Genomic DNA, 17,224 nt, shown 5'->3' with positions numbered 1-17,224 from the left:
TCCAACTCTTCAGCTCAAGGTTAGCGCTCTACCACTTGAGCCACTGCACCACTTTTGGCTTTTTCTGTTTATGTGGTGCTGAGGAATCGAACCCAGGGCTGCATGCATGGCAAGCGCTCCACCACTGAGCCACCTCCCCCCCCCCCTTTTTTTTTTTTAATGGGAAGAACCTATAGGGATCCTGAGATTTGAAGATTGTGGTTCAAAGCCAGCTCGGGCAGGAAAGTCTGTGAGATTCTTATCTCCAGTGAACCACCAAAAAAGGCTGGAAGTAACTGGAGCTGTGGCTTAAAATGGTAGCCTGAGAGAAAAAATCAAGAAGCTCAAGGATAGCATCCTGGTCTTGAGTTCAAACCCCAGTATGGGTACAGATTTTAAAAAAGAAATGAAGCAACACTAACCTTTATTTAAATAATTCTCCTAGCTGGCAGGAACCAAAGAGGGAGACTATATCATTTCCATTCAAGATGTGGATTGTAAGTGGCTAACAGTGACTGAGGTCATGAAGCTGTTGAAGGGGTTTGGCGGGGATGAGATTGACATGAAGGTGGTGAGCCTCCTGGACTCCACATCTTCCATGGTGAGTGTGGCGGGGATGTGAGCTTAGTGTGAGTTCCACCCCAGGGACCTCTGCCTTCCAACTTGGCACAGTGTAGCACAAACTGCCAATTCCTAAACTGAAATCCTGGAATGCACTCAGCCTAAGTCAAGAGACAAATTTAAAAACTTTCAATTTCCTAGTTCCATATTAATGAATTGATTACTTTAAAAAATCCATTTAATTTATATCACGTTTATGGTTAAAAAAAATATATGTTCAGATGGAAGCTGGGTACTGTAACTATAATACCAGCTAACTCAGGATACTGAGATCTGGAGGATACAGGTTTGAGGTAAGCCAACGGAGAAGTCTGTAAGACTCCCATCTGTTCCAAAATAACCAGCAAAAATGTACTAGAGACATGGATCAAATGATAGAGCAACCAGCCTTGAACAAAAAGGTTAAGGGTCAGATGCTGGTAGTTTACACCTATAATCCTAATTCCTCAAGAGGCTGATATCTGAGGATCACAGTTTGAAGCCAGCTTAGGGCAAGAAAGTCTGTGAGACTCTTATCTCCAATGTACCACTAGAAAACTGGAGGTGGAGCTGTGGCTCAACGTGGTAGAGCACTAGCCTTGAGCAAGGGATAGCACCCAGGCCCTGAGTTCAAACCCCACAACCCACCAAAAAAAAAAGACAGTTCCCAGGCCCTGAGTTCAACTCCCAGTACCAGCACAAAAAAAAAAAAAAAAAAAGCAAAAAATAGGGAAAGTATTTCACACTGTCTTAAGTATGAGAACCCCAGCTTCCTCTAGATTAGAGAGGTTCTTGCTCTGAAAATGGGTAATCAGCACTAGAAAGTGGTGATTTTTTAAAAAAAAATTTTATTGTGAAAATACCGTACAGAGGGGTTACAATTACATGGGCAAGATAATGAGTACATTTTTTTTAATCAAGCATTGTTGCCTCCTCCTTTGTTTCCCCTTCCCATCCCTTCCCATCTCCTACCCCCCCCCCCACCCCATCCCAAAGTGGTGATCTTGATAAATGATGTAATAGAAAGAATTCATGGTTGAACATCTGGGATTGAGGAGATGCTCCTAGACAGGGCAGGAACCTGGATGTAAACCACTAAAAAGATGCAGGAGAGCACTATGAGGAGGGCAGGGGAGGGAGAGAGATAGGGGCCTCTGTGGTAGTGCCCTGAGGCTAGAAGCAATTGAACCTTTTGGGAAGGGCAGTGACCTCATCTGATGTTTGTTTTAGAGGGACACCTGCTCTCTGGAGGCTGGTCACAGATCCTCCTGGCCAATGGCTTTAGCTGGGGGATAGGGAGAGGTAGGTGCTTCAGAAATGTGCTTTTGTGTGTATGTTAGCCCTCAGCTTTTTTGCTCAAGGCTCTACCACTTGAGCCACAATGCCACTTCCAGTTTTGTTGTTGGTTTTTTTTGGCTCAAACCATGATCCTCAGATCTCAGCTTCCTGAGTACTAGGATTACAAGTATGAGACACTGACACCCTGCAGGGATTTGTTGAGAGTTTGTATAACTATGGTAACAGGAAAGATATCACAGTCTAAGCCTTGAACAGCTGCATGGGCAATGGCTGTTATTTTTTTTGCTGATATTGAGTCTTGAACTCAGGGCCTTGGTGCTGTCCTTCAGCTTTTTTTGCTCAAGTAGGTGCTCTGCCTCTGGCACTTTACCACTTGAACCATAGCTCTACAGGCTTTTGGATGGTTGTGGAGATAGTCTTACCAACTTTACTGCCTTCACTGGCTTTGAACCATGATCTTCAGATCTCAGCCTCCTGAACAACTAGCTAGGATTACTGTCATAAGCTACTATGCCTGGCTCAGAGGCTGTTTTGTAATGGAGCTAAGAGGTAGAAAAGAGAATAGTCATGCTCTGAGCTTTCCATGATGTTGGTCATCCATGCCAATCTATTTAGGCAGCTGGGTATTTGAGGCTTAAAGGGAGACACCCAAGCCAGAAATTGCCTGTCATCTTAGTTACCCAGGTGACCGAGATCTGAGGATCATGGTTCAAAGCTAACCTGGGCAGAAATTCTGAGAAACTTATCTCAAATTAACCACTAAAAGTCAGGAGTAGAAATATGACTCAAATGGTAGAAAACCAGCCCTGAGCAGGAAAAGAAAACACACAAGAAAAATACACAAGTGTAAGCCCCATTACTAGTACCAAAAACCAACAAAAACCAAAAACAATTAAAAACATGTTCCCTTTAAAAACTTAAGAATTCTAGCTGGGTGCTAGTGGCTCATGCCTGTAATCTCAGCTACTCAGGAGGCTGAGTTCTGAGGATTGTAGTTCAAAGCCAGCTCAGGCAGGAAAGTTCATGAGACTTTTATCTCCAATAAACTACTCAGAAAAAGCCAGAAGTGGCGCTGTAGCTCAAGTGGTAAAGAAGCTCAGGGATAGTACCAGGCCCTGAGTTCAAGGCTAGATATCACACACACACACACACACACACACACACACACACACACACACACACACACACACACACACACACACACACACACACACACACACACACACACACAAATTCAAGGCTAGATATCACACACACACACACTTCCAAAAAGGTGCAGAAAAGACTGAGGGAGCCAGTAATGGGGGCAAAAAGGAAAAGAAAAGGGTTAAAAGACGAGTGAAAGAAAGCAGAGCCTCTGGGATGGTCCTGGGAGAATTGTGGGGTCAAGGAAACTTTTCAAAGAATGTGGTGTGCACCGAGGCAGACAGAGAGGGCAGAGCCAGGTTAGGGGTGGAAGTCTTTGAGGAAGGAATGCAGGCAGATTGGTACTGGAAGAGAGAGGCTGAGGAATCTGTAAAGAGGAGGAGTTGGGTGTAGGCAGGGAAGATAGGGCATGAGGAGGTGTGTGGAGGAGGAAAGGTTGATTGATGGAAGAAGGGCAAGACAGATGAGCCAGGGGACGGTGCTGCTTAGAGGATTTGAATTTCAAAGAAAGCAAGTCTGCTTGATAAAATATCCCCAGCAACATGCAGCTTTGAAAAATGGTCCCATGATAGGTGCTGGTGGCTCAAGTAGCAGAGAGATCTGAGGATTGAAGTTCAAAGCCAGCTGGAACAGAAATCTGAAAGACTCTCATCTCTAGTTAAAGCTGGAAGTGGAGGTGTGGCTCAAGTGGTAGAGCATAAGCCTTGAACAGAAAAAATAAAGTCAGACAAGAACACGAGGCTCCAAGTTCAAACCACATACACACATACAGTCTCAGTTTCAGGTTTCTATTTGAGGGTCCTGTGAAGTGTGAAGACATAAGCCTCTACCTTAGTAATCCTTTACCAGATAGTCTTGCCACGCCTTACAATCTTCATCCTTCCTCTCTTCCATACAGCCTGGTAAGTGTGCCACATATTCTGTGGGAATGCAGAAAACCTACTCCATGATCTGCTTATCCATCGATGATGATGATGATAAAAGTTACAAAACCAAGAAGGTCTCCAAGAAGCTCTCCTTTTTGAGTTGGGGTACCAGTAAGAACAGACAGAAGTCAGCCAGCACCTTGTGTCTCCCAGCAGTTGGAGTGGCAAGAGCAAGGCCTCAAGTCAAGAAGAAGCTGCTGACTCCTTTTAGCCTGCTCAACTCTGAAAGCTCATTGTACTAAGTACCACATGGACAAAACAGATGTTTATCCGCTGGCAGGTCAAGGCCTTTCAATCTGTGCCATAGGAGAAAATATCTAAATGTCGTTACTTCCCGTTTTTCCCAGTATAAACTTGTCTTTGGTGAGCTTTTAGAGAAGTGACAAGAATCCTCTGGACATCTGCGGGAAGCACATTTATTTTTCACTATATTGCTGCAGATTATTTATTTTAGAAGGTATTGTACATAGAACAATGTCCAGATGATGGCTGCTTTTAATTATTTGTTAGGAGCTAACAGAGGTAAACTGAGGCTACCTTACTACATTTGTGATATTTCTAAGTGTCCAGACAGGGGTAAGTCTGTCCTTCATCTAGAGTCCAGTGGACCCTTGAATTAAAGATAGGTCAGGGCAACAAAAGATAGGGAAATTTGTATAGGAAAATTTTGCCAAGCTGGGCACTATTGGCCCACAGCTGCAATTGAAGCAACTCAGGAGGCTGAGATTTAAGGATTACAGTTGAAGCCAGCCTGGGTATGAAAATTAGGCTGATCCCTAATGAATTACCAAAAGGCCAGAAGTAGAGGTGGGGCACAAGTAGTAGAGCACCAGCCTTGTGCAAAAAAGTTAAGGGAGAGCACCCAGGACCTGAGTACAAGCCCCTAGAACCAGCACACACATTATACACACACACACACACACACATACATAAATATGGCCCTCAAAGCTATTTCCTCTGGGGAATTTATTACCTTAAAATAAGATTTTACTCTTCTATGAATGCTATTTCTAGATCAAGTCTAGTGCCAAATTCATTTCTTTCTTTCTTTTTTTTTTTGGTGGTGGTAGGGATTGAACCACTGCCAAAAATAAAGAAAAAAGAAAAACAATTTACAAGTAGCTTGTACTTTAGTGTGGCTCCACCTAGAAGGTGCTGGCCTTGTGGGAGTGTTTGATACACCATTTTGTCTCCAGTATAGATACCGTATTATTATACTCCAAACCTTTCAGTACCTTCTTGAAAGTAAAAAGTACATAACTGTATTTTAAGTGTCTTAGGCAAGAGAGTAGGTAAAGATGTCAGTGGTTCAAGTCTTAAGCTGTTTTTGACCTTTTTGTTTTTGTTATTGTTTTTAATGAACATTCTTACCAGTTTGACTTCTTCGGCTATAAGATGGATGACGCTGTGACTCTAATGATGGATTCATGGCTGACACAGGAAAGGCCATGTGGCTTAATATAGAGCATTGTGGTCTTTGTTTAGAGAATTAACAAGGATTGACCATATTTTTCTATTGTGCAATATCTTAAAGGAAGCAACCACCTTTAGGAAATGTGTCCCCGCTGCTCCTACGACTGTGTTTGTGTAAATATATAAATAAATGCATTCGTTCAACTGATTTAAGATTTTGTTACTTCATTTCCCTCAAATCATTATCAATCTCATGTACCGGTTTTTTCTCTTGCATTTTATTTTCCAAAAACGACTAACATTTGACAAAATTAATGAGCTTTCATTCAGATGTTTAGTATTTTTTAAACCACATGCCATTATTAGTTGTACATATAAGCTGCATGCCAGTGGCTCATGCCTGTAATCCTAGCTACTCTAGAGGCTGAGATCTGAGGATTCAGGTTGAAAGCTAGCCCAGGCAGAAAAGGCTATATGAGGCTCTTATTTCTAATTAACCAACAAAAAGCTGGAAATGGAGTTGTGGCTCATGTGGTAGAACACCAATCTTGAATGGAAAAGCTGAGCTAAATCAAGAATGTGAAGCTAAATTCAAGCCTTAATACCAGCAAAAATAAAATAAAATAAAAATACAGGGACAAAGGACTCAAGGGTGGAACTATTGTACATTAGTTTAGTTACATGGGCAACAGCCCCAGAGCACAGATCTGCAGACAAGACCTGAAGATATAAGTGAGTCATTATAGCTTTGTTTCCTGTACATGCCTACAACTGCTGCCTGGAACCTTCTATTCCCTTCTATGACAGGCACAGGTCAAGGTCCCTCATATAAATATGTCCTAGCTGAGTTTTTGCTGAGACCAAGAGGTCCTCACTAGTTGGGAAGGTGGCTCCGTGGTAGAGTGCTTGCCTTCTATCCATGAGACCCTGGGTTCGATTCCTCAGCATCACATAAGCAGAAAAAGCCAAAAGTGGCGCTGTGGCTCAAGTGGTAGAGTACTAGCCTTGAGCTGAAGAGCTGAGGGTCAGCGCCCAAGTCCAGAGTACAGGCCCCACAACCGATAAAAAAAAAAGAGGTCCTCACTGGGTCCTTTTTGTTGTAACAGACCATGAGCACTGACACCTATGCTCAAATCCAGACCTCAAAGGAACATCAAGGACTTGTCTTTCATTGGTTACTCTGAGAGGAAATCATATTTCTTGGTTTGACTGGTTGTGCTGGTATCAAGACGAGTTCTGGTACTTTGGGCCTCATACTCTTGCTTGGCTTTTTCACGCAAGGTTGGAGCTCTACCACAAGAGCTATTCTTCCATGTGACTTTTTACTGGTCAATTGAAGATAGGAGTTTCATAAATTTGTCTATCCAGGCTGGCTTCCAAATGCAAACCTCAGATCTCAGCCTCCTAAATAGCTGGGATTACAGGTGTGAGCTACCAGTGCCCTGCCTTTTTTTTTTTTTGCCAGTCCCAGAGGGTAAACTCAGGGCTTGGTGCTGTTTCTGACTTCTTTTTTTATTTGTTGGTCATGGGGCTTGAACTCTGGGCTTGGGCACTGTCCTTGCACTCTGCAGCTCAAAGCCGAGTGCTCTACTGCTTGAACCATAGCACAATGTCCAGTCTTCTAGTGGTTTATTGGAGAGGACAGTCTCACGGACTTTCGTGCCCAGGTTGGCTTTGAACCTCGATCCTCAGATCTCAGCCTCCTGAGTAGCTAGGATTACAGGCGTGAGCCACTGGCACCCAGCTGTTTCTTGATTTTTAAATAGGAAAAGCAGAAGCTTGTGGTCTAGGCAAGACAACAGTAGTAGATGTGAAGTCAGGTCACCTGGACTGGGTGAAGAAGGTATAGATCTGCTGGGCCACCGCTGGGCCTACCACCTGCTCCAGTTCTTGGATAGAAGCATTGCTGAGTTGTTGGATGCTTGGGAACTTCTGAAGAAGAAGGAGAGCTTTAACTTTTCCAACTCCTGGGATCTGTTGAACAGTTCGAACAAGGGAAGTTTCAGAGAGCCCAACCCGTGTTGTCTTCCTGAGGAAAGGGTTCTTCCTGATCACTTGGCTCTGCTCTTCCACCTGAACCAGAAATTAAAAGAACAGCTCATAAGCGCCCTCTGGAGGAAAGGAGGTTTATTATTAGTGGCTGGGAGGGGGCGGTACAGGGGGAAGAGAGGAGAAGAGAAATAGAGAATGAATACTGGGTCTTGAACTCAGGGGCCTGGGCACTGTCACTTTGCATTTTCCATTCAAAGGTATTTTCCCACTTGAACCACAGCTCTACTTGTGGCTTTTTTTTTTTTGTCAGTCGTGGGGCTTGAACTCTGTCCCTCAGCTCAAGGCGAGCGCTCTACCACTTGAGCCACAGTGCCACTTCTGGTTTTCTAGTGGTTTATTGGACATAAGAGTCTCACAGGGCTGGCTTTGAACTGTGATCCTCATATCTCAGCCTCCTGAGTAGCTAGGATTACAGGCGTGCCTGTAGGATTACAGGTGCCTGGCTCACTTCTGGCTTTTTGGTAGTTAATGGGAGATAAGAATCTCATGGACTTTCCAGCTTGGGCTAGCTTTGAACCAGGATCCTCAGATCTCAGCCTTTTGAGTACCTACGTTACAGGCAAAAACAACTGGCACCCAGTTTCCCCATCACTAGTTTCTAAATTTAATATTATTTACTTTGCCAGTCCTGGGGCTTGAGCTCAGGACCTAGGCACTGTCCTTAAGTTTCTTTTGCTCAAAGCTAATACTTTACCACTTGAGCTACAGCGCCACTTCCAGCCTTTTCTGTTTATGTGGTACTGAGGAATCAAATCCAGGGCTTCATGCATGCTAGACAAGCATTCTACCATTAAGCCACATTCCCAGCCCTTTTAAAAAAATTTTTAAATTGTTATTATAAAGGTGATGTACAGAGGGCCCTATTACTGGGATTCTCCCCCGCCCCCGGTTGTGAGGCTTGATCTTGGCCTGGGCACTGCCCTTGAGCTTTTTTTACACAAGGCTAGTGTTCTACAACTTTGAGCCACATTTCTGGTTTTCAGGTGGTTAATTGGAGATCAGAGTCTCTGGGAGCTGGGCATCTGGTGGCTCATTCCTATAATTGTAGCTACTCAGGAGACTGACATCTGAGGACTGAAGTTTGAAGCCAGCTCAAGCAGGAAAGCTCCTGAGACTCTTATCTCCAATAAACTACTCTGAAAAAGCCGGAATTAGCACTGTGGCTCCAGTGATAGAGAGCTACCTTTGAGCACAGAGGCTCAGGGACAGCGCCTAGGCACTGAATTCAAGCCTCAGGACTGGCAAAAATAAAAAAAAGGTCTCTAAGAAATTCTAATGAGCCAAGTTGAAAAATTACTTAAAAGAACCAGTTTGCTTTTTTTCCCCCCCTTTTTCCTTCCTTCCTTCCTTCCTTTCTTTCTTTCTTTCTTTCTTTCTTTCTTTCTTTCTTTCTTTCTTTCTTGTCGGTCATGGGGCTTGAATTCTGGGCCTGGGCACTATTCCTCAGCTTTTCAGCTCAAGGCTAGCACTCTACCACGTGAGCCATAGTGCCACTTCCGGCTTTTTTTTTTCCCTGCTTATGTGGTTCTGAGGAATCGAACCCAGGGACCTCATGCATGCAAGACAAGCACTCTGCCACTGAACTACATTCCCAGGCCCCAATTTTCTTTCTTAAGTAAATAAATGTAATAAGCTACACACAGAGATACCGGTGCTTACTAAATGTAATATGGAGAATTAAGATTTTTCACCAGTGGAAATGCAAGATAGTGAATGATGGAGTTCTTGTAGCCTGAACATCCAAAAAGCAGACCTTAAACTTCATCACTTGTGTTATGTGGTTATCTAGAGGAGGGGGCAGCCTCTATGGGCAGCAGAGGCAGCTTTTGAACCTAAACATCTCCAAAAAAAGATTCAATAAACCAAGACAGGTGCTGATAACTCACACCTGTAATCCTAGCTACTCAGGAGACTTGAGAGCTAAGAATGGAGTTTAGAAGCCTCCCAGGCATAAAACTCAATAAAACACTTCTCCCAAATTAACCAGCAAAAAGCCACTAATGGAGATGTGGCTCAAATGGTAGAGCGCCAGCCTTGAGCGATGAAAAAGCTAAAGGATAATGCCTAGGCTCAGGGTTCAAGCCACAGTACTGGCATAAGAATGAGGGGGAAAAAAGATGTGATAAACCAATAGAAGGAATGTCAAGGATTGGACTTATAGCTTATAACTATAGAAAGGACCGCTACCAGCACAGAGGAGCCACCAAGCCCTTGAGAATCTGCAGAAGGACAATTGTGAAGGAGGATTAGGTACTTACAAACTGGACAATAAGACAGGCTGCTTCCATCTGGTTTCCTACAGGAAGTAAGGCCATCCCAAGATCCAGCACCACAAACTTCTGTATGGCTGGGAAGTACTGTTCATTGATCTGTGTTTTTTCCACCACTACAATCCCTTGAAGATGACCACACTTCCAAGAGAAAGACAGTAGAGCATTTTGTAACAGAATTCCTTCCAAAGTTGAGACAGCTGCCCCATGTTAATGGCTCATGCCCGTCATCCTAGCAACTCAGGAAGCTGAGATCCGAAGATTGAAGTTCAAAGCCAGCCTGGGTAGGAAAATGTGTGAGACTCTGATTTCCAATAGACCAGTCTAAACCCAGAAGTGGAGCTGTGTGGTTCAAGTGGTAGAGTTCCAGCATTGAGCAGAAGAGCTAATGAGCAGTGCCCAGGCTCTGAGTTCAAACCCTAGTACAAGAGAACTATCACTGTGGGCTCCCAATGTCCCATGGTATTATACAAATTATTCTAAAGGATGGGGGTGCAATTCAATGTTCTAGTTCTCCTTAATTCAATACGTACATTTCGAACCCGGACAAGTCTCTTTCTGTAGCTATTTCCTGCCACCAACTCAGCTTCGGTGATGTAAATAATGCAAGATCTACTGGACAGGTAAAAATCTGCCAAGTTCAGGCCATCCTCAAAAAGGAGTTTAATTTTTCCTTGAAATAAAGAAAACAAAATGAGTTGTTTAAACTCCCCCCACCTCCCTTTTCTATGTCAGTCCTGTGGCTTGAACTCCAGGTCTGGGCACTGCCCCTTAGCTTTTACACTCAAGGCTGGTGCTCTACCACTAGAGCCACACTTCCACTCCCAGTTTTTTTGCTGATTAATTGAAGATGAGGCTCACCAATATTTCCTGCCCGAACCTTGATCTTCAGATCTCATACTAGCTGAGTAGCTGGGATTACAAGTGAGCCACCTGCACCCAGCTTAAACATTGGATGAGGGATCAAGGGTGGATTTTTTTTTTTTCATACCGACCTTGCATCTCTTGAGCCAGCTGTGACCCTCGCCATTTCTCATGGGCCACCACGTACCCCAAAGGCACGTGCACAGGGCCAGTGTCACCAGGGGGATCGCTTTCCATCGGCGGTCTCAATCTCATGAGGGAAATGCAAAAACAAAACAAACCCAAAATCCTTGAACAAGCTCTATCCTATACCCCTGCCCCATTCTACCCGTGTGGACTTTCTAAACAACAGCATTATTTGCCAAAGTCTAAGAACGAGGAGACTCACCCCCACCCCCCAGATGGCTTTATGGTTCATTTCTGGTACCTGATCGACTCCCGCGTTGTGCCCAAGGCCCACCTGAGACCTCACCACTTCCGGGTTCCCACGCTCTGCGGTTTCGCCTAATGTATTTCATTCTGCCCGCCTCCCCGCCTTCTGCAGCGTTGGATAGGCTATACTATTGGATTGACATCTACTGTGACCACTGCGCCACTCCGAGCTTACGTGAACTACATTTTTCGCCCAGTCTGTTTCATGCCGCCCGCCCTCCCCGCCTTCTCCCGCCTCAAGCAGCACAGGATAGGCTGTGATGAAGATTGACATCTACTCTGACCAATAGAAGCATCTATATCGCAGATCGCTTTCATACTGGTGGGAATTTGAACGAAGCGCGCTAGTTGCCAAGAGCGACGGGGCATGGAAGTAAATTCAGCTGTGATTGGTCCAGGACAAACGGGAACCAATAGCAAGCGCGGATACTGCAAAGTCTAGAAGGGAAAACAGCGGTTGGCGTTAAACCAGCGCGGAGAGGCTCAGCTGAGGGGTGCGGTTCTGGCTGTGGGAATATTTACCAGGAAGATCCAGGTTCCAGGCCTGCCTACCCCCACAATCCCTTAACAAAGATGCTGCTGAGCTTTCGGAGGGGCCGCAAGAGGCAGTTCGTAAGTGACCCCCTCACCCGCCCTGCGCCCTGGCCCCGGGAGTTTTGGGGGTGACAGGTCGATGTGTTTGGATTTGGCCTGTGCGTTCGGGATGGGAAGAATCCTCTCAGAATTATTGTGATCAAAATATAAACTGTAAAAAGAAAAAAGCCAGGCGCTGGTGGCTCACGCCTGTAATCCTAGCTACTCAGGAGGCTGAGATCTGAGGATCGCGGTTCAAAGCCAGCCCGGGCAGGAAAGGCGGTGAGACTCTCATCACCAATAAACCACCAGAAAGCCAGAAGTGGCGCTGTGGCTCAAGTGGTAGAGCGCTCGCCTTGAGCTGAAGAGCTCAGGGACAGCGCCCAGGCCCAGAGTTCAAGCCCCAGGACCGACAATAAATAAAATAATATAATATAAACTGTGTGCCTGTAATCCCAGGTACTCAGGAGGTTGAGTTCTGGAGGATTGTGGTTCGTAGCCAGCCTGGGCAGGAAAGTCTGTGAGACTCTTTTTAAGCAGCAGCAAGAACACAACAAAACCCACCAGAAATGGAGATGTGGCTCAAGTGGTAGAGCACTAGCTTTCACTGAAGAAAAAAAGAAAAAAGTGCCCAGGTTCTGAGATCAAGCCTCAGTGATTGCACTAAAAATAAGGCTGAAAGCTTAGCAGTTGAGCGCCTCCTTAGTAAATGTAAGGTCCTGGCCTCAAACCGCAGTAACTGACCCCCCCCCCCCCAAAAAAAAAAAAGGAAAACCCATTTTGGAAGGCTTAACTAGAGACTAGTCCCTTAGGATTCAGAGATTAAGAAGACTTTTGGGGCCATGTGTGCTGGTGACACTGGGGTTTAAACTCAGGACCTTTGGCTTTCTAGGCAAGAGCACTACCATTTGAGCCATGTCCCCAGCCCTTTAAAAATTATATACATACCACTTACAAAATATAATGTGTATGGTATATATACACATATAGTTATCTATATAAAATATGTTATTTTCTGTAGGCTCCCGCTTTTTTGCCTAGACAGTCTTGGACTGTGATTCTCCTACTTCTGACTCCCACATAGCTGGGATTACAGATGAGTCCCACCACCACGCCTTTTTTTTTTTTTTTGCTGGTCATGGGGCCTGAACTCTGGGCCTGGGCGCTGTCCCTCAGCTCTTCAGCTCAAGAACCCAGGGCCTCGTGCGTGCAAGGCAAGCACTCTACCACTGAGCTACCTTCCCAGCCCCAGGCCTATTTTTTGACCTAAGGTCTTGTTAGCTGTTTTTTGGTGGTTTTTGTTTTTTGTTTTTGTAACATGTCCCAGCTTTCAAATTGTGATTTCCACTTTCCAAGTGGTTGGGATTAGCAAAAGTTTTCCAAGAAGCTAGGAAGGTGACTCAGTGTAAGAGTGCTTGTCTTGGGCTGGGAAGGTGGCTCAGTGGTAGAGCGCTTGCCTTGCATGCCTGAGGCCCTGGGTTCGATTCCTCAGCACCACATAAGCAAAAAGAAAAATACCGGAAGTGGCGCTGTGGCTCAAGTGGTAGAGCGCTAGCATTGAGCTGAAGAGCTGAGGGATAGCGCCCAGGCCCAGAGTTCAGGCCCCACTACCGGACCAAAAAAAAAAAAAAAAAGAGTGCTTGTCTTGCATGCATGAGACTCTGGGTTCAATTCCTCAGAACCACATAAGCAGAAAAAGCTGGAAGTGGTGCTGTGGCTCAAATGGTAGAGCGCTAGCCTTGAGCTGAAGAGCTGAGGGACAGCGTCCAGGCCTAGAGTTCAGGCCCCACAACCAACACACACACACACACACACACACACACACACACACACACACACACACACACAGTGTTCCAAGCCCACAAAGCCCCCACAACCAACACACACACACACACACACACACACACACACACACACACACACACACACACACACACACACACACACACACACACACACAGTGTTCCAAGCCCACAAAGCCATTTTTTGTTCTTGAGTGTCACTCTAGATTGTGGCAGGGCAAGAGAGGGGACAGACACACGAACTGTTGAGTTCCATAGAGAGAGGCGGGCATGGAGGGATATGTCTAGAAAGCCTGCTCCTATGGGTTCTTTTTTTTTTTTTTGTCAGTCGTGGGATTTGAACTCTGGGCCTGGGCGCTGTCCCTCAGCTCTTCAGCTCAAGGCGAGTACTGTGCCACTTGAGCCACAGCACCACTTCCGAGTGGTTTATTGGAAATAAGAGTTGCAGGGACTTTCCTACCTGGGCTGTCACCATCCTCAGATCTCAGCTTCCTGAATAGCTAGGATTCCAGGCGAGAACCACTGGTCCTCGGTTTCCCATGAGTTCTCGGGAGCGCAACTCGTGTGGTGATAGAGGCTGTGGAAGACTTTTAAAATCTACCGGTCCCTCTACTTCCGTTCCCTTCCTCTCCTGTATCTTAGGCCTTCTGATGCCCAGTTGATTCTATGAAGGGCCACTTTGGCCTTTTGGGAATAGTCCCCCTCCCTCCTGGCTCACCCGGAGCCCCTGGTCCCTGGCCTCTCTCCCCCACATGACTCTTGGGGCATCACAGCAAATCCTAGCAAACAGGATCCCTTGTTCGTAGAGCACTTCCTCCAGTGCCTTGCTCTTCTCCTTGTTCATGCTGTTCCTTGTCCTTTTCATCACACTGCATGTGTGGCAGAGTGCTACCTTGAAGGCAGCCCACTATCCTCTATGATTTTCTCTAAAGCATTACATGGGTTTTCTTGCCCTTCCCTCACCTCCATTCTGCTGTCAGTGTCCCTTGGCACACTTGTTATGCCAGCAGTGTGGGTGTTTTGGAGGAAGGGGACCCCAGGTCTTTGTTGCTGTGGTGGTGTCCCCCTCAAGTGGGTGGAAGTGAATGACGTAGTGCCCAGAAAATGGAGACTAAGGCAAGTGAAGGAACATCCAAATGGCCCCGGATGTAGAGATCAGCTGCCCCAGATCAGCACACTCGGCTGTGCATCCCAGGGGAGCGTGTTCTGTTGTAGGGAGTCAGGGAACCCACCACAGGGGCCAGTGCCTGGGACTGGTGAGGGGCTGGAGGGTGACTTGGGGACATCAGGGAAGCGGCACTGAGGTGGTGGCACTTGTGATAGCATCTGCCAGGGACTGTCTGCCCAGAAGGATATCGGAGATGAGAGAAGAGCGGGGGGGGGGGGGGGGGGGGGGTGGGGTGCTGGGGGGGGAGGGCTTAGGAGGTGATAGTGGATGACAGGATCCAGTGATTTTTTTTTTCCCTCCTCTGTGACCTCTCCTGGGTTTTATTTGGGCAGAAACACATCATCCATGGCCTCCTCCCTGCAGCCAGCATTGCTCCAAAGCCAGCTGTGCCCCGCACGCCTCCTCCCCGCAGCCCAGACCCCTCTCCAGAGCGACCCCGGTGAGTCCAGATTGAGTAACGCCTATGCCCTGTGCCCAAGCCGGCAAGGACGAGACTCAAGTAGTGGACAAGTGGGAAATATCTGTCCCCACAGCCACAGGGCCATCGGGCCACAGTGCAGGTGTGAACTGGCTCAATATCTCCTGGGGATCTTCCTGTCCCTAGATCTGCTCTGGCTGCAGCCATTCTGGCAACCACATTGACTGGACGGACCGTTGCCATTCCCCAGCCTCGTCCAAGATCCTGGTCTGAGAGTGACACCTTCTCTGTCGGAAAGGACAGCACCACTGAGCTCCAGGCAGCCACCGCTGAGCCCAGGCCTCGGTAGGGGTCAATGTGGTCACTCTGTGTGTATGTGTGTGCGTGTGCGTGTGCATGTGCTGGTCCTCAGCTTGAGCTCAAGACCTGGGCACTGTCCCTGAGCTTTTTTTTTTACTTAAGTCTGGCATTCTACCAGTGAGCCATAGCTCCACATCCAGCTTTTTGGTGGTTCATTGGAGATAAGAGTCTCATAGACTTTCCTACCCAGGCTGGCTTCAAACCAAGATCCTCAGATCTCAGCCTCCTGAGTAGCTAAGCAAATGTTCTACCATTTGTGGTATGTGCCCAGCCCTATTCACTGCTCTTGAATCAGAACTAGCTCTAGAGCAGATCTTGCTGAATGGGAACTGGTGATTCACACCTCTGTTTTTGAGATCTGAGGATCCCAGTTCAAAGCCAGCTGGAGCAGAATTAATCAGCACAAAGAAATGGAGGTGTGGCTAAAGTGATAGAATGAGGCACTGAGTTCAAGTCTCAGTACCAGCTCTAAAACAAAACAAACCTAGCAAGAAATTTGAAGTATATAGAAGTGAATGGATAGTGGATGCTTTAGTGTTTAAGCTTCTATTTTTTTGTTTGTTTTTTAATTTAATCTAAGTGTTACTGAGGAATCAAACCCAGTGCTAGGCAAGCACTCCACACTCAGCCACATTCCCAGCCGATCTATTTTTTGTTTCAAACCCTGGGCTTTAAGTGAAGACCTGGGTACTTTCCCTGAGCTATTGTGCTCAAGGCTAGTGCTCTACCACTTGAGCTACAGCTCCACTTTGGGCTTTTTGGTACTTAATTGGAGATAAGGGTCTCACAGACTTTTCCGCCCCAGCTGACTTTGAACCAGATTTCTCAGATCTCAGCCTCCTGAGTAGCAAGGATTACATGTGTAGGCTACAGGCACCTGGCCAGCTTCTATCTATTTTGGAGTGTGTTGTAATACCTCGATGGTGGGAACTTGGAGGGACCTGCCTTAATATGTATGCAGCAGTTGAGTATGATGGTGCATTCCTGTAATCCTGGCACTGTTCAACAAGTCTGGGCTATGTAGTGACAAAAACAAACAACAGTGTGTAGAAATGGATGTCAATGTTTGTTCTCTTGTTTAGAAACTCCTTATTGCTCTAATATAGGCTGAATTGGGAGAACAATTTGGGCAAAGCAATTTCTTTGCCCTCCTTTGAGACATTGGACTACAGGGAAGAAGAGGAAGGCGGTATGCTGGTGTCTGCCAGCAACAAGGAGTCAGGGGACGGCAGTGCTGTGCACTCTGCATCCCACAGAAGCCAGGTAACTGCTACCCTCCAGGGTCCTTCCTTGACCTTAGGCCATGATTAATGTAGGCCGGGGGGAGGGGAGGGGGCGTTTGCAACCTGCTCTCCAATTGTCACATTTGATCATTTGATTCTTTTTGATTTGGCTTTTAATGTGTCCAGCTTGATTGCTGTCTGCTTCTGCTGAAAATGTAAACCTTTTTCCCTTGTTCTTCAAAGGAAATGGTAAAGTTCTTCATGCTTCTTGTCTGTGTGTTTTTGCCAGTACTGGGATTTGAACTCAGGGCCTGGGTACTCTCCTTGAGCTTCTTGACTCAAAACTAACATTCCACTATTTGAACCACAGCACAGCTCCACTTCCGGCTTTGTGATGGTTCGTTGGAGATAAGAGTGTCTCAGACTTTTCTACCTGGTCCGGCTCTGAACTGTGATGCTCAGTTTTAGCGTCGTGAGGGGCTAGGCTGACAGGTGTGAGCCACCAGCACCGCACTGGTGTGGTGTGAAGCTCCTCATGGCCCAAGTCTTGTCCTTGCCGTGCAGGCTTTTCTTGAGATCTGTGAGATTTTCTCCCAGCCCACCAGACGGCACCCTTTTAGTGTCATTTAAGAAAGCAGAGCTTCCTGGTGCTGGTAACTCACACCTGTAATCCCAGCTACTCAGGAGGCCAAAATCTGA

At 46.3% G+C, this 17,224-nt stretch overlaps 3 protein-coding genes across 7 annotated transcripts in view; 2 read left to right on the top strand and 1 right to left on the bottom strand.

The window, feature by feature from the left end:
- The window catches only part of Rhpn2 (rhophilin Rho GTPase binding protein 2), a 50,515-nt gene extending 45,703 nt beyond the window's left edge, over nucleotides 1-4,812 (top strand). The window contains exons 14-15 of the mRNA XM_042668190.1: nucleotides 425-580; nucleotides 3,923-4,812. Of these exons, the coding sequence (XP_042524124.1) occupies nucleotides 425-580; nucleotides 3,923-4,192 (426 nt within the window). The 3' untranslated portion in view covers nucleotides 4,193-4,812. The remainder of the gene's footprint in view (nucleotides 1-424; nucleotides 581-3,922) is intronic.
- A 2,226-nt stretch (nucleotides 4,813-7,038) lies between these two features.
- On the bottom strand, nucleotides 7,039-11,077 carry Faap24 (FA core complex associated protein 24). Of its 3 annotated transcripts, none has more exons than XM_042668112.1 (5): nucleotides 11,010-11,077; nucleotides 10,681-10,799; nucleotides 10,219-10,358; nucleotides 9,674-9,826; nucleotides 7,039-7,436 (listed from the first exon to the last, which is right to left on the bottom strand). In XM_042668112.1, exons 2-5 carry the CDS (start codon nucleotides 10,784-10,786, stop codon nucleotides 7,185-7,187), a joined length of 651 nt encoding a protein of 216 aa, XP_042524046.1. In that variant the 5' UTR covers nucleotides 10,787-10,799; nucleotides 11,010-11,077; the 3' UTR covers nucleotides 7,039-7,184. The 3 variants fall into 3 exon arrangements, with proteins under 3 accessions (XP_042524046.1, XP_042524045.1, XP_042524044.1); XM_042668111.1 differs by having other exon boundaries at nucleotides 10,977-11,041; XM_042668110.1 differs by lacking the exon at nucleotides 11,010-11,077 and adding an exon at nucleotides 10,897-10,917.
- A 382-nt stretch (nucleotides 11,078-11,459) lies between these two features.
- The window catches only part of Cep89 (centrosomal protein 89), a 28,744-nt gene continuing 22,979 nt past the window's right edge, over nucleotides 11,460-17,224 (top strand). For all 3 annotated transcript variants that reach the window (XM_042667836.1, XM_042667835.1, XM_042667838.1), the window contains exons 1-4: nucleotides 11,460-11,593; nucleotides 14,857-14,963; nucleotides 15,129-15,287; nucleotides 16,409-16,565. In XM_042667836.1, the coding sequence (XP_042523770.1) occupies nucleotides 11,555-11,593; nucleotides 14,857-14,963; nucleotides 15,129-15,287; nucleotides 16,409-16,565 (462 nt within the window). In that variant the 5' untranslated portion in view covers nucleotides 11,460-11,554. The remainder of the gene's footprint in view (nucleotides 11,594-14,856; nucleotides 14,964-15,128; nucleotides 15,288-16,408; nucleotides 16,566-17,224) is intronic.

This window comes from Dipodomys spectabilis, unplaced genomic scaffold (assembly GCF_019054845.1).
Source record: "Dipodomys spectabilis isolate Male_0828 unplaced genomic scaffold, ASM1905484v1 ptg000422l, whole genome shotgun sequence".
Lineage (NCBI taxonomy): Eukaryota > Metazoa > Chordata > Mammalia > Rodentia > Heteromyidae > Dipodomys > Dipodomys spectabilis.
The sequence above is the reverse complement of the archived record's forward strand: the minus strand, read 5'-3'. Positions and strand labels throughout refer to the sequence as shown.

Bases quoted from the DNA above. Each gene is read 5' to 3' on its own strand.
- Faap24 (XM_042668110.1), bottom strand. The intron at 10,359-10,680 runs GTCGGTATGAAA...CTTTATTTCAAG, and splicing joins GCTGGCTCAAGAGATGCAAG to GAAAAATTAAACTCCTTTTT. The intron at 9,827-10,218 runs GTACGTATTGAA...TTCTCTTGGAAG, and splicing joins GACTTGTCCGGGTTCGAAAT to TGTGGTCATCTTCAAGGGAT.